Below are 26,333 nucleotides of genomic sequence, written 5' to 3' on the forward strand. Positions count from 1 at the left end.
ATATATATATATATATATATATATATATATATATATATATATATATATATATACACACATATACATATACACACACATACATACACAGTCATGGCCGAAATTGTTGGCACCCCAGAAATTTTTCCAGAAAATCAACTATTTCTCACAGAAAAGTATTGCAGTAACACATGTTTTACTATACACATGTTTATTCCATTTGTGTGTATTGGAACAAAACAAAAAAAGGGAGGAAAAAAAGCAAATTGGACATAATGTCACACAAAACTCAAAAAATGGGTTGGTCAAAATTCTTGGCACCCTTAACTTAATATTTGGTTGCACACCCTTTGGAAAAAATAACTGAAATCAGTTGCTTCCTATAACCATCAATAAGCTTCTTAAACCTCTCACCCGGAATTTTGGACCACTCTTCCTTTGCAAACTGCTCCTGGTCTCTCTCTTTTTGGAAGGGCGCCTTTTCCCAACAGCAATTTTAAGATCTCTCCACAGGCGTTCAATGGGATTTAGATCTGGACTCATTGCTGGCCACTTTAGAACTCTCCAGCACTTTGTTGCCATCCATTTATAGGTGCTTTTTGACGTATGTTTGGGTTCATTGTCCTGCTGGAAGACCCAAGATCTCGGATGCAAACCGAGCTTTCTGACACTGGGCTCTACAGTGTGACCCAAAATCCTTTGGTAATCCTCAGATTTCATGATGTCTTGCACACATTCAAGGCACCCAGTGCCAGAAGCAGCAAAACAACCCCAAAACATCACTGAACCTCCTCCATATTTCACTGTAGGTACTGTGTTCTTTTCTTTGTAGGCCTCATTCCATTTTAGGTAAACAGTAGAATGATGTGTATACCAAAAAGCTCTGTCTTGGTCTCATTTGTCCACAAGATGTTTTCCCAGAAGGATTTTGGCTTACTCAAGTACATTTTGGCAAACTGTAGTCTTGCTTTTTTATGTCTGTGTCAGCAGTGGGGTCCTCCTGGGTCTCCTGCCATAGCGTTTCATTTCATTTAAATGTCGATGGATAGTTGACACTGATGCTCCCTGAGCCTATAGGACAGCTTCAATTTCTTTGGAACTTGTTTGGGGCTGCTTATCCACCATCCGGACTATCCTGCGTTGCAACCTTTCATCAATTTTTCTCTTCCGTCCACGCCCAGGGAGATTAGCTACAGTGCCATGGGTTGCAAACTTCTTGATAATGTTGTGCACTGTAGACAAAGTCAAATCTAGATCTCTGGAGATGGACTTGTAACCTTGAGATTGTTGATATTTTTCCACAATTTTTGTTCTCAAGTCCTGTTGAGAACTTGAGAACCTGTTGTCCATGCTTAGTGTGGCACACACAGACACACAAGGCAAAGACTAAGTGAACTTCTCTCCCTTTTATCTGCTTTAAGGTGTGATTTTTATATTGCCTACACCTGTTACTTGCCCCAGGTGAGTTTAAAGGACCATCACATGCTTGAAACAATCTTATTTATCCACAATTTTGAAAGGGTGCCAAGAAATTTGACCAACCCATTTTTGGAATTTTGTGTGACATTATGTCCAATTTGCTTTTTTTCCTGCTTTTTTTTGTTTTGTTCCAATACACACAAAGGGAATAAACATGTGTATAGCAAAACGTGTTACTGCAATAATTTTCTGTGAGAAATACTTGATTTTCTGGAAAAATTTCTGGGGTGCCAACAATTTCGGCCATGACTGCATATATCTTTTACTTTTTTATGTTATGTTTCAGCCCTGATGAAAGATGCAGACTTTAGCCCCTGAAACACGTTGACTTTCAGTTTGAAATAATGTGTGGTGCTTCCATTCTATATTTACTGAAATAGAATCAAATGTCCATTTTTGGGCATGACTCTCACGAAATTGTAAGGTCTTCATAAGGGGAAATCTAGGTTTGGAACGGGGGTGTTCTATATTGCACTTTAGGTCTAAATATTTATTATTAAATTATGACTGTTGATTTCATTATTGTCCTGTGGTTTGTAATAGATCTGTGGAACAAGTATATGTTCTAATGCAAAGACTCGCATCTAATGTACATATGTAGTGAAACTAGTGAACTAGTCCATCTAGTTCAACCAAAAGTAAAAAAATAAAATACAATCCCATATACACAATCCTTCCCCCACAGTTGATCCAAAGGAAGGCGAAAAACCCCAGCAAAGCATGCTCCAATTTGCTACAGCAGGGGAAAAAATTCCTTCCTGATCGGCAATCGGATTTTCCCTAGAATAGATTTACCTATAAACGTTAGTACAGTTATAGTTATATTATGTACATTTAGGAAAGAATCCAGGCCTTTTTAAATGCAATCTACTGAGCTTGCCAGAACCACCTCTGGATGGAGTCTATTCCACATTTTCACAGCTTACTGTGAAGAAACCTTTCCGTATTTGGAGATTCAATTTTTTCCCCTCTAGACGTATAATGCCCCTTGCCCTCTGCAATGACCTTAAAGTAAATAACTCAACACCAAGTTCACTATATGGACCACTTATATATTTGAACATGTTGATCATATCCCCCCTTATTCTCCTCTTCTCAAGAGTGAATAAATTCAGTTCCTCTAATCTTTCCTCATAGCTGAGCTCCTCCATGCCTCTTATCGGTTTGGTTGCCCTTCTCTGCACTTTCTCCAGTTCCCAGATATCCTTTTTGAGAACTGGTGCCCAAAACTGAACTGCATATTCCAAATGAGGTCTTACTAATGATTTGTACAGGGTAAAAATGATATCTCTCTCTCTGGATTCCATACCTCTCTTAATACAAGAAACCTCATTTGCCACTTAGTTGCCCAATTAGACAGTGCATTGAGGTTGGCTTGTAAATTGGAGACATCCTGTAAGGACATTATTCTACTGCAAAGTGTCATCTGCAAAGACAGACATGTTACTTTCAATCCCAGACCCTATATCATTTATAAAGATATTAAAAAGTAAGGGTTCCAACATTGAACCTTGGGGTACACCACTGATAACCTTAGACCAGTGCAAGAGTCATTAACCACAACTCTCTGAATGTCCAGCCTTTGAGTTATACTGAAAGCCCAGTGCTGAGGTTGTTTGTGTACTATGTGTAGTGAGAAGCCTGATGTCAGGCTATTATGTTATTGTTGTTATTACAAAACTTAATAAAAATAATTAAAAAAAAAAAAAGTAAATTTTTGATCAGTTATAAACTAATAACTTAATACATATAACCACATCAGCATGTGTCAGACAACTTAGCATAAACTCTATGACCAATTTACATATCTAAATCATTTATATGTACATTTTAGGACACATAGGGATTTTAATTGGTACATTGGTTTATTAAAAAATACCTAGCTCTATTAACCGCTTTAATACAGGGCACTTTTACCCCCTTCCTGCTCAGGCCAATTTTCAGCTTTCAGTGCTGTCGCACTTTGAATGACAATTGCACGGTCATGCAACACTGTACCCATATGAAATTGTTATAATTTTTTCACACAAATAGAGCTTTCTTTTGGTGGTATTTAACCTCTTGCCGACCGGCTCACTCCGATATACGTCGATATACGCATCCTCCGTGAGCATGATCGCGAGTATCCCCGCGGACTCGATGTCCGCGGGGATACCCGCGATCAGCTCACGCAGAGGAAGAACGGGGAAATGCTTGTTTACATTAGCATTTCCCCATTCTGCCTAGTGACAGGACACTGATCACAGCTCCTTGTAATCGGGAGCGGTGATAAGTGTCATGTCACACATAGCCCCTCCCCCCACCACAGTTACAATCACTCCCTAGGACACACTTAACCCCTACAGCACCACCTAGTGGTTAACCCCTTCACTGCCAGTCACATTTACACAGTAATCAATGCATTTTTAATTGCACTGATCGCTGTATAAATGTGAATGGCCCCAAAATCCGGCCAAAGGTGTCCGATCTGTCCGCCATAATGTCACAGTCACGATAAAAGTCACTGATCGCTGCCATTACTAGTAAAAAAAAAAATTATTAATAAAAATGCCATAAAACTATTCCCTATTTGGTAGATGCTATAACTTTTGCGCAAACCAATCAATAAACGCTTATTGCGATTTTTTTTTACCAAAAATATGTGGAAGAATACGTATCGGCCTAAACTGAAGAAAAAAATGGGGATATTTATTATAGCAAAAAGTAAACAATAATGCATTTTTTTCAAAATTTTCGCTATTTTTTTGTTTATAGCGCAAAAAATTAAAACCACAGAGGTGATCAAATACCACCAAAAGAAAGCTCTATATGTGGGGAAAAAAGGACGTCAATTTTGTTTGGGAGACACCTCACATGACCGCGCAACTGTCAGTTAAAGCGACACAGTGCCGAATCGCAAAAAGTGCTCTGGTCTTTGGGCAGCCAAATGGTCCAGGGCTTAAGTGGTTAATCACCACTGTTTTTTTTTTTTTGCTAAACAAAAGTAAAAAGACCGAAAATTTTTAAAAAACAAGTTTGTCTTTGTTTCTGTTATGACATTTTGCATATAAATAATCTTTCTTCATAAAAGTAGGCCAAAATGTATTCTGCTACTTTTTTTGGTAAAAATAATTCTGATCAATGCCCTTCTACAGCCTCACAATTGCCCATCATTTCAGCTTAATCAATGCCCATATGCAGCCTCACCATTGCCATGAATGCAGCCTGATCAATGCTCATCTGCAGCCTCACCTCAGATTACTGTTGCCTCAGAGGGGACAGGGAGGGGGGTTGGACAAGCGCCATCAGATTACATACAGCGAGAATCTCCTGTTTACTCGGCGGCCTCTTTAATACAAAGTTCTATGATATGCTGGCCCAGGAGATGGGACTTCCTATTACAGAGGCCGCTGAGTAAACAGGAGATTCTCGCTGTATGTAATCTGACAGCTCTTGCCCCCTCCCCGTTCCCTCCTAGGCAGCCCAAATTGCAGTATCGGTGTATAACACACACTATTTGCACCCAATTTTCAGGGTGAAAAAGTGCGTTATACACCAGTGAATGCAGTATTTATACCAGTGAATTTCACTGGTGTAAGCAACCATTTTTACTAAATGAAACTGATTCATTCAGTGCGTTTTTTTGTGATTAGCTGTGATTGGCCACAGTTTATTCCATGGTACAAATGGGCTGTGATGGCCTTCTCTCTTCCATGTGATCACTGTGACCAATCACAGCTAGCAACACAATTGTACACAATGAATGGCATGAAAGAAAGCCATCCATTGTTTACAATTGTCATCTTATCCTTGTGGCCACACACGAGGCGCAAACCGGGAGGATTTTATATGACGTCCACCCAGATCAAAAGTCCTGCCTGACTGTCATTTTGCTATAGGCCAAGCGGCAACTGGTTAATTATAAGCTAACAAATGCACAAAATGTAAAAAAAAAAAACGTTTTTTATAATATTTAAAATAATTCATGATTATTTTTTAATAATGCAGTTGTATTTGACAGTTAGGCCTGATGCACACTAGGCATCAAAAATGCTGTTTTTAAGGATGTTTCATTTTCCTTTGTGCCTCTAGATGTCCCTCTGTTTAATGCACACGTAGGAATTTAGAGGCATTGGCATTTGGAGGCAGAGAAAAAAAAAAAAACAGAACTAGCATGTGCAGGAGAGGATGCCTGATGCTCCTAAACACGTGTAAAGGTGCTTAAGCGATAGGCACAATTAGCGACTGAGTGTTCATTAATTTCAATGACCAGAATACATTAATATTCTGGCCAATGAAATGAATGAATGCCAAAATGCTAGGATGCACCTGAACATAGCTAAACGCACTTAAACATGTTTGACTATACATGGCTTTAGGCACATTTTTAACGCATAGTTATACTATTGCATAGATGGCAGCACTACATAAATTCAGATGCACATTTCAGCCTGAAGATGGCAGCATTACTCCACAGGCTAAAGGCTTCAGTTTTTCTATCCAGGATAATCAGGATTGAGAGCCATCAACTGCGCAAAGAGGAGGACAATTATTAAAGTACCACACCTCTGGGGATTGTATGAGGGAATGGTATTATGCATATTGTAAGTGAATGGAAGGAGTCATTGGAAATGGGACTAATTCACACTGGTTTAATAAAATTGCAACATCTCCCCCCAATGAGTTTGGGGATACTTGGACCAACAAAATGGTAACTCCAGGGCCAGTAGACAGAGAGCGCCAGCCTGGACACTATACTTGTAGATACACAAGCTGAACCCCCCTCAGCTTGGGGAAGAGGGGTGGAAGTGCTCAATTTGGCATCTTTCTCTTTGGTGCCAGTGGGTCTTATCCCAGCACTGCTCAGTGCCATTGCAGGGTTCAGAATGTGTATAGACTACGGTTAATTTAAAACAGACTTCTCAACCCATAGCAAAATATCCATCCCAAAATTAATCTTACAAGTCAGCCTTTCTGGCGCCCTTTACTCCTACTATCATGTAGACTATTTTGAAATATTTTGGGCATTTCATACATGTCTGTTCTTTCTTCACTCCTCTGCTTAATTCAAAACACCTCACATTCTTGAAACAAAGTGTTGTCACTAGTGCAATACACTGCAGTGTCATGAGATATCTTTAGGACTTGTGTAAGAACTTTTGTTCTTACTTGCTGTCACAGGAGTTAATAGCTTTTTATTAACAATACCTGTCACCGGAGTGATCTTCAAGAGGAACTAAAGAAAAAAAAATTATGGGCATGCAGGCTCTATATTGCAGAAGAGAATGAAATATTTCTTCTGCAATAAAATACCCCTACCTACTTGTTTGCAATCCCTTGTACAATGTACACTGAGCTGTGCATGTGCAGCTCAATTTAAGTTCAAGCACACTGTAGACAGCCAAAGACCAACACTCAGAAGAAGCCAGTGAGAAGATGTCAGTGCCAGAGAGGGACCTTGTGGGCATCAGACAACTGGAACAGAGGTAAGTATTACTGCCTTTAGTTCTGCATTAACCAGTTCCTGCCTGGCCTATAGCAATTTGACAGCCAAGCGGGACTTCCGACCTCACGTGCGGCCGTGCAGCAGTGCTGAGGGTATGATCCGTCCGTCATCCTATGATGACTGATCAGTGTACCGGCCCACTGCTACTACCAGGTGATCGCTCTGACCAACCACAGCAGATGTGTAAAAGTGTAAAAAAAAAAAATCGTAAAACAAATGTAATAAAAAAAATTGTAAATATTTTTTTTTTTGTACTGTCACCAGTTAGTGTCCCTGATCACCGCCACACCAGTTATATGATGATGCTGTACTGCACTGGTGACAGTATGTAAAAAAAAGTGATTAGTTTTTATTTCTTCATTTTCCAAACAATTATGACAAAAAATTACAATTTCAAAAAACTCACCATGCCTCTTACTAAATACCTTGGACTGTCTACTTTCCAAAAAGAGATCATTTGGGGGATATCTGTACTATCCTGTACATTTTTGTGCCTCAAGGAATGAGATAGGATATCAGTACATGAGATTTTCAGATACAGTATATACTATAGTTTGTGGACTCTATAACTTTCCTACAGACTAAATAATATACACTGATTTGGGTTATTTTCACCAAAGAAATGTAGCAGAATACATTTTGGCCTAAATTTATGAAGAGCGATTATTTATTTAAGTTTTATAACCGAAACAAAGAAAAACACGTTTTTTTTTCTCAAAAATTTCGATCTTTTTTCGCTTATTTAGCAAAAAATAAAAGACCCAGTGGTGATTAAATAACACCAAAAGAAAGCTTGTGTAAACAAAATTTTAAAAATATAGTTTGGCTACAGTGCTGCATGACCGCTCAATTGCCATTCAAAGTGCGACAGTGCTAAAAGCTGATAATTGTAAAGAAGTGGTTAAAAACCTCTTTGTAAGCGCAATACAACTTTATAGGTCCATGTAAAATTCCCCATGTTGTAAGAATGGTAATCTTAGCAGCAGAGAACTAGGAATGTGCAACTGTGTGTATTCTTAGTTTTTAGACCCACTCTCCATCAGCAAAATTAGTTATTGTGGAGTTAACTGACACATGCCGTTGCTGCTAAACAACGTCTGGGCATCTAAGCTTCACTCTGGTCAGGAAACGGTTCAATTCTTTTCAGCTCCTGAAATCTGTATAATTGCTCTACTGGATATTTGTGGGTGTTGTTATTAGCTTTTTATAAAGCACCTGTCATTGTAGAATTAGTTGCCCTTTAACCATAACATAAAAAACTTCCTTAGATAGATGTACACCTAACTTGCTTGTAAAACCACCAATAACAAGGTATGCTAATATTACATAATAACAAGCATTAGGATAATTGGATATACTGCTGCACTAAAATTTCAGCTGCAACCTTATGCCCTAGATATTTAAATCTAAATGCTAGGACACAAAAACAGTCAAATACCAATCTTGCGTCTCTGGTGCCAGACTTTTATTTCATTCTTTTTTAAAAAGCCTCTTTTTAAAGGTTACTTCAGTCATCCTCAACAAACCAGAACATACTTCAATCTTACTAGAAGGTTAGTCACTTACATGAAAGAGATTTCAAGCATATTCACCACTTGTTTCAAAGCTTTCAATGCAAGTAAAAGGTCACGTCTGACCTTAAGGGATACAAACTTGATGGAGCCTTCTCAAATGTAAAATCACTTCTATAATCCATGAGATTTACATGGAACAATAGGAGATACTGAAGAGGCCTCCCGCTGATAGTCAAACACAGGGAAAGGAATGGAGGCAGGCTCTCTAGTGCATTTAACTCGTGTAAAACCACCTGAAGAATTTCACCGTCAGGGCTCAATCATGCCCCTGTGCTACAGGTATGACTTTTCATGTCTACAATCTAAAGTACCATACATTTAAAATTCAGCGCCAATGCTTTTTTTTGGTACAGGTTTCACCAATGTACTTTCATGTTAAACTGTTTTTATAAAAATCCTGCTTGCTGTAGTTTCCTGTAACAGTTAACTATACTGCATGTAAAATACACATACTATATAGTGTGTTTTACATTTGTTTTTGCTATATTTGGCATCAGTGATGGAGGGATTATTTGTGCTGGGGGGGGGGGTATATTTGAGGAGGTTAATCCTTGTATGGTCTGGTTTGATTTTTTTTGGTTATTAAATAGTTGAAAGAGATGGGTAGTAAACTCAAGGTGATATCTTGAAATGTAAGAGGATTGGAAGATGCCCCTTCTGTTTGCCTTGGCTATAGAGCCTCTGGCAAATAGACAGTCAGTTGGGGTTTTGCCGAGCAGGCAGAGAGGATAAAATAGCCCTATATGCAGATGATGCCCTAATTTTCTTGGGGGATACCTCAAATTCATTCATTTAACTTATGGGCCTCATTTCTGCATTTGGGCTAATTTTTGGCTTTCGGGTTAATTGGGAGAAATCAATATTGGTTCCATTAGATAACCTAAAAGCGCCCCTGCCAGATATAGCTTCAAAAATTCAAATCAAGCACACAGTGAAATATTTGGGTATAGAGGTATCTAGAAATGTAAAGGAGTATATAAAGTTAAATCTACAACCATTATTAATTAAATTTGCAGATAAATGTCGGAGCTGGTGTAAGCTTCCATTGACAGTGATTGGCAGAGCCAATCTTATTAAAATGATTTGGACTCCACAATTAATTTATATACTCCATAACTCTCCCATATTGATTACTTCATTTTGGTTTAAGAGGATAGACTCTCTTTTTCGAGAACTTATTTGGCAGAAAAAACAATCCCGTATTAAACTGACTACATTAATGTTAGCCAAAGGGGGCTTGTCATCCCCATGTAAAGTTATTTTGAGCATCCCAATTACAGCATTTTGCTGGATGTTCTGAAATAATGGAATTTATACAGGGTCTATTACTACCTGTATTTGAAGAAGAGCCATCAATATCCTTACTGGCATCGAGAAATCAATTACGGGATAAAAACTTTGTAACAAGTCAACTATTTGATAAAACTTGACAGGAAATGAAAAATATTACGTATTATGTATTAAGGGATATATGGTATATACTCCGATATGGAATAACTCCAGCTATGAGGAATTATATAAATTGGAAGGGTTTGATCTATGGAAGACCAAAGGGGCGAGGTATATAGCTCAATTATTTCATAATGACGTGCTAAAAACGTTTACCGATTTAAGTAAGGAATATGGGATTCCAAAATAAAAAATGTTTTAATTTCTCCAGCTTAGACATGCTATGCAGGCGCATTCTCATGAAATGATACTTAATAAATCTACAATAATCTCAATGTTGTCTAAGGGGGAGGCAAAGAAACTGTTAATATCACAAATATATGGTGTACTTTATAATAAGTTCCAAGAGAAGCTTGATAAATCAGGAAGATCCATTTGGAAACAAGATTTTGGGGACGGTATCGGGTGACCAATAGGAGGCAGTTCCCAAGGTCTCCTCATCCTCTACACAAATAATAACCCAACTTTTCATTTTGCATAGGACCTATCATACACCTGAGAAGTTATTTAAATGGAAGTGTAGAGAAACCGCTTTATGTCCCAGGTGTTATGGGGTCCGGCTAACCTAATACATATGTTATAGAAATGCCCCAAACTCCATCGATATTGGCAGGGAGTTGTATCTACTATCAATGGTATGGAGCTGCCGTTGGAGCCAGGTATATGCCTTCTGAGTATGATAGACCTAACTAGAGTCCCTGTAAATATCCTTATATCAATAATGCGGAGTCTATTTCAGGCTCGAAAGCACCCAAGTTTGTCGGTCCTTTTCGGGTAAGAAAGAAATTAAATTAAGCGTCTTATGAATTATCCCTGCCGGATTCATTTAGGACCCATCCAGTGTTTCATGTGTCACTGCTTAAACACAAAGTACAAGATCCTTTTCCTGACACGGGGTCAGGGGCTACTGAACCAGTACTAATTGATGGCGATAAGGAGTACGAAGAAGAGGCTATTCTGAACTGCAGGAAGAGGGGAGGCGGGTTACAATATCTCATCAAATGGAGGGGTTATGGTCCAGAAGGCAACTCTTGGGAACTTGAGGGAAATGTCCAGGCAAAAGAGTTGATACAGGCCTTTTTTCAGAGTCACCCACAAAGGGACCGCCAATTGGGCATCCAGAGGTTGCCCGTAGGGAGGGGGCAATGTCAGTGAAATACTGGCCAGCACATGTGCACTAGGATTCCCCTTTAACATTGGCGCCAAATGGCATATAAAAGGATGACAATTGCACTAGGATTTTTGCTGTCTGATCTGCAGTCTCTCCCTGTATCCTGTATTCTGTGCCTATCCTTGATCTTGTTGACCCGGCTTTTCCTGACTATCCTGATTATTTCCAACCCTGACCCTGGCTTGTCTTGACTTTGATTCTGCTATTCTGCTTGATCTCCTGATGCCAAACCTCTGCCTGAACTTTGACTATTCTTTGCCTAAACGTCTTGCTGTATCTGCCTTCTCGTGTATGACCCTGGCTTGTCTGATTCTGCACTAGTCTTCTCAATCCCATCAGCCTGCATCATCTCTGCATCTTCAGTACACCTGCATCCGCAGCACCCGGCACCTGCCTCATACCTGCATCCGCAGTACACTTGCATCCGCAGCACCCGGCACCTGCCTCATCTCTGCATCCACAGTACACCCACATTCGCAGCACCCAGCACTTGCCTCATCCCTGCATCCGCAGTACACCTGCATCTGTATCATTTCTGCATCCGAGTCAACCAGCACTCACTGCTACTGCTGCTACCTGCCTCTCCTATATATCTGCTAACAGAGAACACTGCAGGCCCTCCTACCCCATTGCGGCCGCTGTTGCAACCTCAGTGATCCTTGAACCGGGGCTGTACGAGAGGCCTTCCTCTGCTTGTCAGGCTCTATCTGAAGGTACGTGACCGTGTGTGTATAAAAGGTCAATGCGTTTCTGGACTCATGACAGACCCTTGTATCTTTCATTCAGTGCTGCACTGAGGTTTCTAGATTCTGAGTCATGGGGAAAGCAAAAGAATTGTCAAAGGATCTGCAGGAAAAGGTAGTTGAACTGTATAAAACAGAAAAGGAATATAAAAAGATATCCAAGGAATTGAGAATGTCAATCAGCAGTGTTACAAACTCTAATCAAGAAGTGGAAAATGAGGGGTTCTGATGAAACCAAACCACGGTCAGGTAGACGAACTAAAATTTCAGCCACAGCTGCCATGAAAAATGTTCGGGATGCAAAGAAAAACCCACAAATAACTTCAGGTGAAATACAGGACTCTCTGAAAACATGTGGTGTGGCTGTTTCAAGATGCAAAATAAGGAGGCACTTGAAGAAAGATGGGCTGCATGGTCGAGTCGTCAGAAGAAAGCCATTACTATGCAAATGCCACAAAGTATCCCACTTACAATACGTCAAACAGCCCAGAGACATGCCTCAATCCTGGCACAAAGTCCTTTGGAGTGATAAGACCAAAATTGAGCTTTTTGGCCACAACCATAAACGCTAAATTTGGAGAGGAGTCAACAAGGCCTATGATGAAAGGTATGGAGGTGGATCGCTGATGTTTTCGGGATGTGTGAGCTACAAAGGCAAAGGAAGTTTGGTCAAAATTGTTGGCAAGATGAATGCAGTATGTTATTAAAAAATACTGGACGAACATTTGCATTCATCAGCCAGAAAGCTGTGCATGGGACGTACTTGGAAATTCCAACGTGACAATGATCCAAGTCGACCTGTCATTAGCTTTAGTAGAATAAAGTGAAGGTTCTGGAGTGGCCATCTCTGTCTCCTGACCTCAAATATCAATGAGCCACTCTGGGGAGGTCTCAAACGTGCGGTTCATGCAAGACAGCCCAAGGATTTACAGGAACTGGAGGCTTTTTGCCAAGAGGAATGGGCAGCTTTACCATCTGAGAAGATAAAGAGCCTCATCCACAAATACCACAAAAGACTTCAAGCTGTCATTGATGTTAAAGGGGGCAATAAACGGGATTAAGAACTGGAATTTGGGTAGTTTCTGTTGCCATTATGATTTAAAAAGAGTAAACACAGTTGATTGATAATAAATGGTTTCAGCCAAACACCAACTATAAGTGAAAGAAGGGTTGTTGTGTTATTATTCATATTCTCTGAAAAATGGCCAAGAAATCATAAATTCTTCCAGGGTATGTAAACTTATGAGCACAACTATATATATATATATATATATATATATATATAAAATAGATAGATAGATAGATAGATAGATAGATAGATAGATAGATAGATAGATAGATAGATAGATAGATAGATAGATAGATAGATGCCGCCTCCTCCCTCCTTCTACTTATTCTTAGCCTTTAGAAAAAATGTATATTATCTTTTTTTTAACCACTTCATGTTTAGAACAGTTTTTGATATTTGGCACTGTGCTACTTTAACTGGTATTTGTGCAATCATGCAACGCTGTACACAAACAAAATTTATATAATTTTTTTTCACACAATAAGAGATTTCTTTTGGTGCTATTTGATCACCACTGTTTTTTTTTTTTTTTTTGCAAATAAAAAAAAAAAAAAAACCTAAAAAAAAGACCAAACATTTTCAAAAAATATATAAAACATATCTAATAAAAAAATCAAATTTCTTCATAATAAAAAATGTATATTGATTGGTTTGCATGAAAGTTATAGTGCCTGCAAACTATGGTATATATACTATAATTTTTTTTTGTTTATACCAATAATGCCGGTGATCAGCGACTTATAATGGGATAGTGCGGCAGGTAATCTGACACTGACACTGGGGGGAACTAATTAACTGCCACTGCCATCATCAGTAACATTAATACAGTGATAATACTATACTGTCACTGTACTAAAGACACTGGCTGGGAAGGGGTTAACATCTAGGGCGATCAAGAGGTTAAATGTGTGCCTAACTATATGTAATGTGTGTAAAGTGTGCTGCTTTTACTACTAAATCTCTCAGTTTCTCATCCCTGAAACTGGCAGTGTTTACCAACATAGAGCTCTTGGCTGTGATTGCACACAGCCAATCAGCAGGTCCCAGCCATGAATCATTGGCTGGGACTTTCTGACAGGCTCCCACTGTGTACAAATACAACAGGTGGCGGGTTGAGGGCACGCATGCACACCCTAAACCAGGGAGTAGGCAGCTACATATGCGCGTATCACTTTGCCTACAGCGGCCGCTCGCCCACAGTATATTGCGGGTGGGCGGGCGCCAAGTGGTTAATTTGCTTTGGTGTGGTCACATGATCAAGCAGCTCAACAATGGCCCTGAATTCCCAGAGCGCTGAGGTCGGTTCTTTGTCCACTCCCCTGCAGAAGCTGCTCTCGGATACAGAGGAGCTTGAATTGATGGATCATGTGAACGCACCAGAGTGCTTGCAAATACAGTGGTCAGCTATTGATGATTTTTGTGGGGCATAGCTTCCAGAATTCAGTTAATTTGTAGAATATTTCAGAGCACTTGACATGACTGTCATTCTCTTCACAAATAAACCATGGGTGTATTAAAAGATCTCATGTACTGTATGTGTACAGTATATAGATTTATTTCCAAAGCAAATAACCACTGATCTAGAGTTAAGAGGTAGCACATAAAATGCAACATTATAGATTATCAAAAATAACAAAGTGTAAGCTGACACTCCTTTTTAAAACATTAAAAAATGCTGCCATTTTGCAATAGGTTCTGAATCACCAGTGAGATTTGTTACGGACCACGGATTCATTTGTCAGGATTATAAGAAAACTCACTTCCAAACAGCTATGCCTCACACAACTTCCTCATTAACAACAGAATGACCACTGTCCTGGATTTCGAGGGACTGCCCTGATTTGGAACAAAGTCCCTCTATCCCTCTTTCCGCCTTATTTGTCCCTTACTTTGGTCTGATCTATATAGTTGTATTAAAAATGCACTTTTTATCTTTCAAAATCTAAAACTATGTAAAAAAGTGCGCTTACGATCTGTATACACAAGTGATGGATAAAAATAAGTAAATTTGCATGAAACAAAAAAAAAATAAAATATAGTAAGCAAATGCATGAAACAAAATAAATTATATAAAAGTGAAATAAAAAATATATCTCTAATCATAGATGATATGACCTGTGAAATATATACAAATGTGAAATATCAACCAATACAAATCAATCAGAGATGAGTGTAATAGTAAAAAAGAGTTAATAATGAATATATAAATAATATATGAAAATTGTGACTCAAGTCCATAAAGTGAAGCAATAAAGGAAAAGTTCGTCAGCATGAGGAAACACCATCCACCTTCCATAAGACCATCATCCGTATGATTGAGAAAAGGAGAGAGGGATAAATAGATGTGACTCCACTTGCGGTGAATCCAAAAGATGCAAATTTACTTATTTTTATCCATCACTTGTGTATACAGATCGTAAGCGCACTTTTTTACATAGTTTTGCATTTTGTACACGGATATTGGTGTTTTATTAGTGCAGCTATCAGTCTGTTCTCTTTTTAGGCTCCGTAGCGCGTTTTTTCCAACTAGTTTTAATCTTTCAAAATCTGTTTCCCAGTGCTAAACCTTTCATCCAATTTCAAAATTGCTGCATTTGTATATTTCAAAAGCCAATATAAAGGAATAGCAGTGGTAAAAAAAAAAAAAAAAGGCACTTGGATTTAACTAATCTTTTTTTTTTATAATTCTGCTTTAAGGGAGTTTGTCCTATGCTTACATACTTTTGCTAATAGGTGCCCCTCGTTCCCATCTCAAAAAGTTGAGTGGCATGTCTTCTACAGCCATAAAGCTGCAAATCACAGACTAGTAACTAGTAGAAGCAATGGAAAAATTGCATTATTAATGCCAGGGCAGGCTCAAACTGTCACTAGTCAGGTTTTAAGCTCACCACACACACACACACACATCACAATCTGACTGTACAATTTCCTATAAATCTACCAAAAACTATGCAGTAGACATGTGCAATTTGTTTCGGTCCGAATACAAATTCTGAGGAAGTTTTGGTTATTCTGAGATTCAGATGCCTCTGAATCTCCAAATGAAATATTAACGAATAGTAACTAATTTAGTTAAAATCCGTTAAAATTTGTTTTGTTTATTTGTTATCTAATTCCAACGTTTCAGAATGATTCGAATTTGGATCGGTCGAAAAACGATCGACAAATTCGAATTCTGTGTGAAGAATAGCTGGTTGTTAATCAGCAGGTCAGGAAGCCGGCCACCCGCGTCCTTAACAACCGATGACTCATCATCTGTCAGCTGGCTTCCCCACTGACAGATGAATGTAAAGAAAAGGATGCCGGCAATGGGGACAAGGGTCTTATCCCCACAACCGTGGCCAGTGGTTGTGGGGGTCTGTGGGCAGGGGGCTTATCGGAATCTGGAAGCCCCCTTTAACAAGGGGCCCCCAGATCCTGGCATCCCCTATGTGAATGAGTATGGGGTACATAGTACCCCCACCCATTCACCAAAAAAGTGTCAAAAAGTAAGAAAAACACAGACAGTTTTTGAGAATTCCTTTATCAAAAAATAAAAAAAACAGTGTTCCCCGATGTAAATCCATTGTTAATTATGCTGCCCACCGCACCCAAAAAGGAAAAGAAAAAATCGCTCCCACCGACATGGAGGCCTTCTGCCTACTGCAGACTCCTTCATTTGACAGTTCTTTTATAGGAAGGGTGGGGCCACCTGTTGACGTCACCTGGTGGTACCGCACCCCCCTTGTGATGTCAAGGACTAGTGCATGCTAGGTCAGCAATGTCACAAGGCGGTGGTGCCCAACTTTTTTTTTTTCATGGATATTGAGGTGGCCAAATGCATACCATAAAAAGCAGTGCATCATACACAAAAAAGATTAGACATATGGAGGGCTGGCCGATCCAACAATGGATTCAGCCATGTCCATACTTCCTATATTTAGAGATTTGTTTTAATTTTTTCACTCTCTCAGACTTTATTTTTTTTAGAATTGTGCACTTATCTTTTTTGTTTCAAAAGCAATGCACTGTGTTAGATTTAGGAAGAAATGCACATGGAATTTTAAAAGCAAGTTGTTTTTCCTCATAACATTTCTAATGCACACCATTTCATAATACATGACATGACAGAAATTATTTCCAAAACTCCCTTTAAAAAAGGTAAAGTTAGAGAAAGACCCTCTTGTCAACAGTAGGATTGTTAATCACAATGAACCATAGGAAATTCCATAATGCCTCATTTTATTGTAAATCCATTAGTGAACTTTAACGGTTGCTTTTGTAAGTACCAACCTTAGAGAGAAATAAATGTGAGTATATAAAGCCATGTTAGTTCGCTTTACGTGTTTGAATTCTTCCTGTCTGTTTTTGACTATTGTGCTTGCTTTTCTTGACATTACATTTCAGGATGAACAGATTGTCCCAAAACCTGTTGCCATAGTAACTTAGACTTAAATATTCATTTATATTGACCTATGAATGTAAGGTGGAGATGATAAACCACTAAAATGAATCCACTAACATTCATTTAAGTTTTACCGAAGATGATGGGTATGGTACCTATAAAATATTTAACTGGGCTACTTACAAGCAGTGCACAACTGTTCGACCTTCTCCTCCATTATATTCTTCTTGCCATTTGTCCACTTGCCGAATAAGCTTTAGAAAAGACCTTTTAGACACTGGAGTATCTCTATACATTGGCCAGCCCAAGAACTGGAACTGCTGTACCATGCGGTATCCATCTTGAGGCTGAAAGCACAGAATAGATTTCCTATAGAACATAATCACTTACTAACTTACTAAAACTAACTTTTTACTTTAGAAAAGTCATCAATTTTGAAATGCCAACTCTACTGGAACACAAACTATATTTATAGATTCATTCCTTTAAAAGCTTAAAAAAATAAACATTAAACATTTATAAAACTACTACTAGCTTATGGTAGCATGACCTGGATATATAAAAGCATTCATACACAAAATGTTAAATACCCTAATCAACCTCAAATTACAGTACTCTCCATGCTGCCAGGCTCCTACAAACAAACCAAAAAAAGTTTTTGACGGCAGCTCGGTCTGTTATTGCAAGAAGCTGGCGCCAGCCTGGGCCCCCTTCACTTGCTGCCCGGGCTTGTGAAGTGAACAATATTAATATTATGGAAAGTATGCTTGGTTGTGAGCAGGATAAATCTCAGGTCAACAGCCTTACCTGGTCTGTTTGGAACCATTTTCGCTACTCTTCCACTTTTGCATCAGTTATCTCCCCTAAGTTTTGAGAGTTAAAATACTGCCGGGATCTGGTCATATGGGATGGGGGATTACACACACACACTGGTAATGGTACACTGCTCACATTCGCTGGTTAACTTTACATGGACCTACTTATGCGTCTATGGTCTATCATGTACAATGTTCTTTTTGTACTTTATTATGTAGAAAACTTAATAAAACAAGATTAAACATAAATAAAATGTTTGCACTAATGCATTTAACATTGCAGTTATTTAGGTATTTAGGTATTTCTAATACTTCCGTTAAGAACTTCTCTGGACAGAAAAGAGGGCTGCCATTGCCAACCCAGTGTTAAAAGTTTGGCTTTCACCATTATCTATGCTTTGATAACTTTTTTTAGCAAGCTGGTTATATGCTATTGGATTTATAACACATTTAATAGTTTTTCCCATCTACACTATACACCAAGCTGATGCTATCTGATTGGATGCAGCCACTGTTCAGGCAGACAATTTGCCATCTGGCTCTTTTGATTCTTTAGTCAGGGCCACCCCACTAAGCAAGTTTCAAACTTACCCTTGCTGCATTATATATCCTAAATATTCGGCTGATTATGTCTTCTTCTAAGTCAGCAGATACAAACTCCACTTGAATAGGACCATGTCTATGTACTCCATTTTCTGGCCAATACTGCGGACACAACTAAAGAGAAAAAATATGGACTTATCAATATATAATTATGTATACATATGTACACAGCTATATGTATGCATCATAATTTCATGATAAATAATACATACTACTACTGTTAAAACAAGGCACAACAGCCATTTCCTAGCATTGAACAGTATGATAACTACTATTGCAGTTGACATAGATTTATTTTTGTCCTTCGAGCTTCTGCAGTTATAGCTGAACCAGTTTCATGGTAGAATGTTTGGAACATTAGAGGCTTTAAGTCAGTCAGAAGAAAGAAAATACAAAAAACGCAATGTCTTATATCCCACTGAATTGGAAGACCACACACATCCTCAGATCTCATTATAGGTACACAAGGCAGAGGACATGGACCTTTCCTTTTAAAACAAACAGGTTGTGTATAGGAAACCTTGGTACTATTAGACGGATTCATGTATAGGAAAACTTGGTACTATTGCACTGATTACATGTTTTCAGAAGAGGGTAACACTCTTCTGAAGGAAGATACCTAAACTTTACTGAAAGACTTATGCCCCGTACACATGGTCAGATTTTCCGATGGAAAATGTCCGATCGGAGCGTGTTGTCGGAAATTCCGACCGTGTGTGGGCTCCATCGGACATTTTCCATCAGATTTTCCGACAAAGTTTGAGAGCAGGATATAAAATTTTCCGACAACAAAATCCGTTGTCGGAAATTCCGATCGTGTGTACACAAATCCGACGGACAAAGTGCCACGCATGCTCAGAATAAATAAAGAGATGAAAGCTATTGGCCACTGCCCCGTTTATAGTCCCGACGTACGTGTTTTACGTCACCACGGTTAGAACGATTGGATTTTCCGACAACTTTGTGTGACCATGTGTATGCAAGACAAGTTTGAGCCAACATCCGTCGGAAAAAATCCTAGGATTTTGTTGTCGGAATGCCCGAACAAAGTCCGACCGTGTGTACGGGGCATTAGACTTACACCCAAGAGAAAGTAGAAAGAATAAACCTCAATGGTGGGATTTTAAAGGCAATTAAAGAAAAAATTATTAGAAAAGAATCTTAATAGAGAAATACGTATTCTCTATTAAGATTCTTTTCTAATAATTTTTTCTTTAATTGCCTTTAAAATCCCATCATTGAGGTTTATTCTTTCTACATATTGGGGGATCTTGGAAATTCTTTCGCATCATTCTTTGGGAGTTCCTTTTTTTCTATACACCCAAGAGAAATACCTCTATCATCTTTTCACCACTGCCCCCCCCCTTCTCTTTTCTTTTCCTACTCCCCTTACCTCACTATAAGTTCAAATTTCTTATACTTCTAATCCTTTTTCCAGATACCTGGGGTGTTACTTCAGAACCCACACCTTATCTGCCCCCCCCCACCGCCCCCATTGTGTCCCTCCTTCTCTTCTCCTATCCTATACCTATTCTCCACTTGTACAAGCTTGCACAACTAGTTCAACTGTTTTTATCCACTTAAATATACTATAATACTATGTATTTATACCCTAATTTGAGGTTTACTTGTCAATTCTCTGGTTTGTACTGCATTGTTCCTCTATTGGTGATAATACTGATATGTACTTTGCAAATCACTTCTAGCATATATTCAATCCCAAACTAGGATTTTTAGAGATAACCTTATATACAGTCATCTCCATTCGACAGGCACCCCTAGGGAAGTCTACTGAATGAGGTGAATTTTTAAATTGTTATCTCTAAAATGAAAGCAGTTCTATCTTTGAGTGATTATTTAGGAAAATTCAACCCACATATATCAACTTGTCCTCTCAAGAATGATCAATTTGAATGCAAGGTTCAATAGTACCAATCTACTCATCACCAAATGCTGCTGCATTTAGTAGGATGCCATCATTCCTCTAATGTTTCCCCTATGCCCTGTTCATACTACTCAATAAATTCCCTTTTCCAGGGTATTGTCCAGGAATGCACTAAAAGGGAGCTTTGAAGGGGCAATGGTAAAACAAAAAAAGGTTAGTCTACTTATATCCAAGGTTTTCCATGCATATGAATGAGACAGTGTAGTTTTATGTGTATATACAGTACATATATGAATGTGAGATTTTACATATATTAGTTATGGAGTGAGCCCCCAAAAAAGTTTTTTTTTGCTTTCTTGTGTCTCCACTAGATAGATTTAACTTCTCTATTTGTCCTGGTGACCACTGTCACCAAGACATGAAGTGATGGGAAATAAAAAATGTTAGAGTTGTCACCAAAACATAAATTGGGGATAATTCTAGCAGTAGGGACATCTGTTTAAATCTATAAATATATATATACAGTATATATATATATAAACTGTTGGTATGCATGCATTTTTAATACATATCTAGAAAAACTTTTCGTTACAAGAACAGAAGGTACTGTATATCCAGGAAAGAAACAAACTAAGAAACAAACTAACTATGGCTTTCAAGAAATTTTCTCAAGTAATTATGAATATTTTTAAACAAATATATTAATTGATTGTTATCACGGCACATTTTTGTATACTATGCAACATTTCAGTGATTCTGATCATAAATTGTTTTACAGCATACAAATTCATGCATGGCAAGTTCAAAGTTCCAACGCAGTTTCCTCTTGTGCTGAGGTTAAATTGTGCAGAACAAATTACCAAGTTACATGGATACAATCAGTGTACTGGAAGATACATATGGATCCATCTATTCATTTGGTGGGCACTAAAAAGGTCAGCCTTTTAACTCTGGGAAAGAAATGCACTTAGATGTAATGTAAATGGAATTTTAGTACTGTTACATATGTATCTTGTGTAAAAAAATTGCAGAATACTGTGATGTGTGTTTATTCATCCATCTGCTTGTGAGTTTGTAAGTTTGATCCAGTCTTTATAAAATGGCACTGTGTTAAATGCTTGCTCCAGCACATTCACATCTCCAGGGCCTCCCCATAGCACAGAGTAAACATTTCAGACTGTTAACTTGTTTGTCTCTTCCTATGTTCATCATAGCAAAAGAAAAAAGGAATCACTTGGATCATCTGCTAGATGTTTTGCCAGCAGTGATAAAACGTTTAAAAGCATGTTATGCTGCCAAATTATTTACAGGTACTGCAACACTCACTACATACAAGGGTATTGTATTTTTTTTAAGGTACAATAACGATACAGGCAATGAAGTATGCCAAGAAAGCAGAGGTTAATAGATACACCAGCATTTTTTAAACTATGTGGGTCGTATTTTTATAGTTTCATAGTGTTTTTATATTGAAAAAAGGACAATATAAGAAAACATGTAGAAATGAGGAAGGCACATAAATGCACTGTAAATAAATGAATATACAGTACTTACAGTGCATCTGAAAAGTATTCACAGCACTTCACTTTTTCCACATTTTGGTATGTTGCAGCCTTATTCCAAAATGGATTAAATTCATTATTTTCTTCAAAATTCTACAAACAATACCCCATAATGACAACGTGAAAGAAATTTGTTTGAAATCTTTGCAAATTTATTAAAAATAAAAAACAATAAAAATCACACGTACATAAGTATTCACAGACTTTGTCATGACACTCAAAATTGAGCTCAGGTGCATCCTGTTTTTACTGATCATCCTTGAGATGTTTCCACAACTTGACTGGAGTCCACCTGTGGTCAATTCAGTTGATTGGACATGATTTGGAAAGGCACACACCTGTCTATATAAGGTCCCACAGTTACCAGTGCATTTCAGAGCACAAACCAAGCCATGAAGTCAAGGATTCAGTCAAAGAAAAAAGGGGGGGAGAAGGAGGAATCTCAACTACTCCTTAATATCATCCGGTGTTCTCATGTGGGACATATTTGGCCATAATTTGGCCTCACCCTTTTGAGATCCAACCGGTTCCACCATCCAAATCAGGTATCTCCAACAATAAATTGAATATCGGAGACTCCCAGATTTAGTTGTCCTCTGAGTTAAACATATATCTATAGAAACAAATTGGTGAAGATCACAAAGCAACTCTTCTATGAGGACAAGCTGGTGATGAAAATATTAATCTTTTATTAGTACTAAGTGTAAGATTGATGCGCTTTAAATAAATATTGCACAATATGCTACTGCGAATTAGCTTAAATACAAGACTGCATGATACAAGAATACAAGAATGCATATATGTAAATAGAATAAATAAATAATTATGGTGCTCATACATGTATTAAAATAACCAAAATAAATCTACAAATTCGTGATGTGCCGGTGAATAAAAAATTATATATATTAATGACACTCTGAGTATAAAATGTCCAGGCGGAGATAAATAATGGGGGAAATAAGAATAATTAAACAATTTCTTCCCTTAATCCAGATTGATTGATTCACTGGGTTAAACCGTTTGTTTCAGGATAATTAGTTTTTCTTGCATCCCACTTCAGCCATAATACTACTGGTAATTCGGCTCTCAGGGTGAAGATTTATGCAAGGCAAGCAAAAAGATAATAGATCATTGTGCAGTGAACTTCTTAGATAGTACACAAGCAAAACAGGGACAAGAGATACACTCACAAACTCCCGCTCTATTGGAAGCATTCAGATATGCAGATTGCAGTCAGCCGCTGTGGACGAGGCTTCCCATAGAGAAACCGCTGCTGTTAACCTCCAGGTGTATTGCAGCACTGAACGTCCTAAGCTCCTCCTATTGAATGTCATTCTTTTGCTAAAAATCCTGGATAATCTTTGTCATTTATTTGGTTAAACTTTGACTGCTCCTCTGAGTGTGTTTGTATGTGCACAGGTGATGAATGATACCATTAATGAACCAAAGCGCTATGGGATGCCTACCAGATGAGACTGATTGATAACTGATTGAACTGGAGATTTAAACCTGGCAGACACACCATCACGCATGCTCTGAAGAAGCTAATAATTTAGCGAAACATGTAAGCATTGGGATTATATGGTATCCGTGAGGAGGACGTCTGGCTGGCCACCTACTGGTCCAGCATAATTGCTCCTTTTTACCTCTCTCTACATTCCACTTGGTCCGGTAGCTAACATCGGAGCCTGACTATTGCAGTTAATACTACGGATGATATCCATGCAGCACAAGTGAGGATTAAGGCTTTCCTAACAGCTGATCAGGGCATCCACCTGGAACGAAGGAAACCGCTCTGCTATCCATGAATGGGATTTCTTCTACGGTGGCTGTGACTATAAACTATGGATCGCGATGATCCCATCTAGATGCCGGTGACTGTAAGCTTCCCCCTACTACTTGATACGGTGAGCTGTATGGTGTTCCGCTCCTGCTGCTGGTAAAGCCTGTTTTACTCTACCAATATCACTAAAGTGCTACATTCAATTTGACACTTTGTCTCACTTACTGGTGATTTCTAACCATAGTGTGTACACATCTAAGTATAGAAGCTGCTTTTACAAGCTAGCGCTAGGGAAACCAAAGGAACTTCCGAACCACACCTGTATTATATACAACCCTTATTTTCATCCCTGGAGAAAAAATACCCATGAATAAGTTTATATCATCATAAGACTAAACTAGTCATCCATATCTGACATTATCCCAGGTTATTGGATTTCCATACTTGCAATCTCTACCGATCTGTTGATCGATTGAGATCCGTATGTGTGTGTGTGAGAGTGAGAGATATGTGAGGTGAAATTGGAAGATGGTGGCCCCCGATGTCCTCTTAAGACTTTAGGTCCTTTTAATATGTGTTGGGAATAGGGATACATTCTTTTTATTGCATTTTGTACTTAGATCTGTTGCTATAATTTTTGGATAGTTTCAATAAAAGATTAATATTTTCATCACCAGCTTGTCCTCATAGAAGAGTTGCTTTGTGATCTTCACCAATTTGTTTCCATGAAGTCCAAGGAATTGTCTGTAGACCTCTAAGACAGGACTGTATCGAGGCCAGGTCTGGGGAAGGGTACAGAAAATTTTCTGCAGCATTGAATGTCCCAATGAGCACAGTGACCTCCATCATCTGTAAATGTAAGAAGTTTGGAACCATCAGGACTTTTCCCAGAGCGGGCCCCCCGGCCAAACTGAGTGATCAGGGGAGAAGGGCCTTAGTCAGGGAGGTGACCAAGAACCTAATGGTCACTCAGAAATGCTGGTGCTCTCACTGTGGAGAGAGGAGAACCTTCCAGAAGAACAACCATCTCTGCAGCGCACCAATCAGGCTTGTATGGTAGAGTGGCCAGACGGAAGCCACTCCTCAGTAAAAGGCACATGACAGCCTGCCTGGAGTTTGTCAAAAGGCACCTGAAGGACTCTCAGACCTGGTCTGATGAAACAAAGATTGAATTCTTTGAACTGAATGGAAAGCGTTATGTCTGGAGGAAACCAGGCACCACTCATCCCCTGGCCAATACCATCCCTACAGTGAAACATAGTGGTGGCAGCATCATGCTGTGGGGATGTTTTTCAGTGGCAGAAACAGGGAGACTATTCAGGGTTGAGGGGAAGATGAATGCAGCAACCTACAGAGACATCCTTGATGAAAACCTGCTCCAGAGCACTCTGGACCTCAAACTGGGGCGAAGGTTCATCTTCCAACAGGACAACGACCATAAGCACACAGCCAAGATAACAAAGGAGTGGCTACGGGACAACTCTGTGAATGTCCTTGAGTGGCCCAGCCAGAGCCTAATTGAACGACTTGAACCTAATTGAACATCTCTAGAGAGATCTGAAAATGGCTGTGCACTGATGCTCCCCATACAACCTGATGGCGCTTGAGAGGTCCTGCCCAAAAAAAGGTGTGCCAAGCTTGTAGCATCGTACTCAATAAGACTTGAGGCTTTTTTTTCTTCTTTCTCTTGTTTTGGGAAGGGGGGAAGTTTTAGTGGGGGGGGAAGAGAAGGGTGAGTAGTAGGGAAAGAAATTTATTAAACCAAAGGGGATTTGTAGAGCGTCCCAATAAGTGATATTAACCACTTCAGCCCTGAAAGGATTTACCCCCTTCCTGACCAAGCCCTTTTTTGTGACACAGTACTGCGTCGCTTTAACTGACAATTGCGTGGTCGTGCAATGTTGTACCCAAACAAAATTGACTTCCCTTTTTTCCCACAAATAGAGCTTTCTTATGGTGGTATTTGGTCACCTTTGCGGTTTTTATTTTTTGTGCTATAAACAAAAAAGGAGCGTCAATTTTGAAAAAAAAGCAATATTTTTAACTTTTTGCTATAATAAATATCCCCAAAAAATAATAAAAAAAACTAATTTCTTCCTCAGTTTAGGCCAATATGTATTCTTCTACATATTTGTGATAAAAAAAAAATGCATGGGAGGGGGGGGAGGGGGAATGCAAAGGGAAGAGGTAAACCAACATCCCTTTGGCCCTGTCATATAGAAGAGAGGGGGAAGGGAAATTAGATAAAAAAAATGCCCCACACCTGGCCCCAAGGGGTGGGTGTGCAGACGTGTTGCATAGGTAGCGCCACTACCCCTTCCTTCTTCTTTTTTTTGTGAATACTTATGTACATGT

General features: G+C 38.8%; 1 protein-coding gene across 10 annotated transcripts in view; it reads right to left on the minus strand.

The window, feature by feature from the left end:
• Positions 1 to 26,333, minus strand: part of PTPRM (protein tyrosine phosphatase receptor type M) — a 1,075,005-nt gene that overhangs the window by 36,314 nt on the left and 1,012,358 nt on the right. For all 10 annotated transcript variants that reach the window (XM_073631370.1, XM_073631374.1, XM_073631369.1 and 7 more), the window contains 2 exons: positions 18,737 to 18,862; positions 17,514 to 17,677 (listed from right to left, as the gene is read on the minus strand). In XM_073631370.1, coding sequence (XP_073487471.1) covers positions 17,514 to 17,677; positions 18,737 to 18,862 — 290 coding nt within the window. The remainder of the gene's footprint in view (positions 1 to 17,513; positions 17,678 to 18,736; positions 18,863 to 26,333) is intronic.

Source organism: Aquarana catesbeiana, linkage group LG05 (assembly GCF_042186555.1).
Source record: "Aquarana catesbeiana isolate 2022-GZ linkage group LG05, ASM4218655v1, whole genome shotgun sequence".
NCBI lineage: Eukaryota > Metazoa > Chordata > Amphibia > Anura > Ranidae > Aquarana > Aquarana catesbeiana.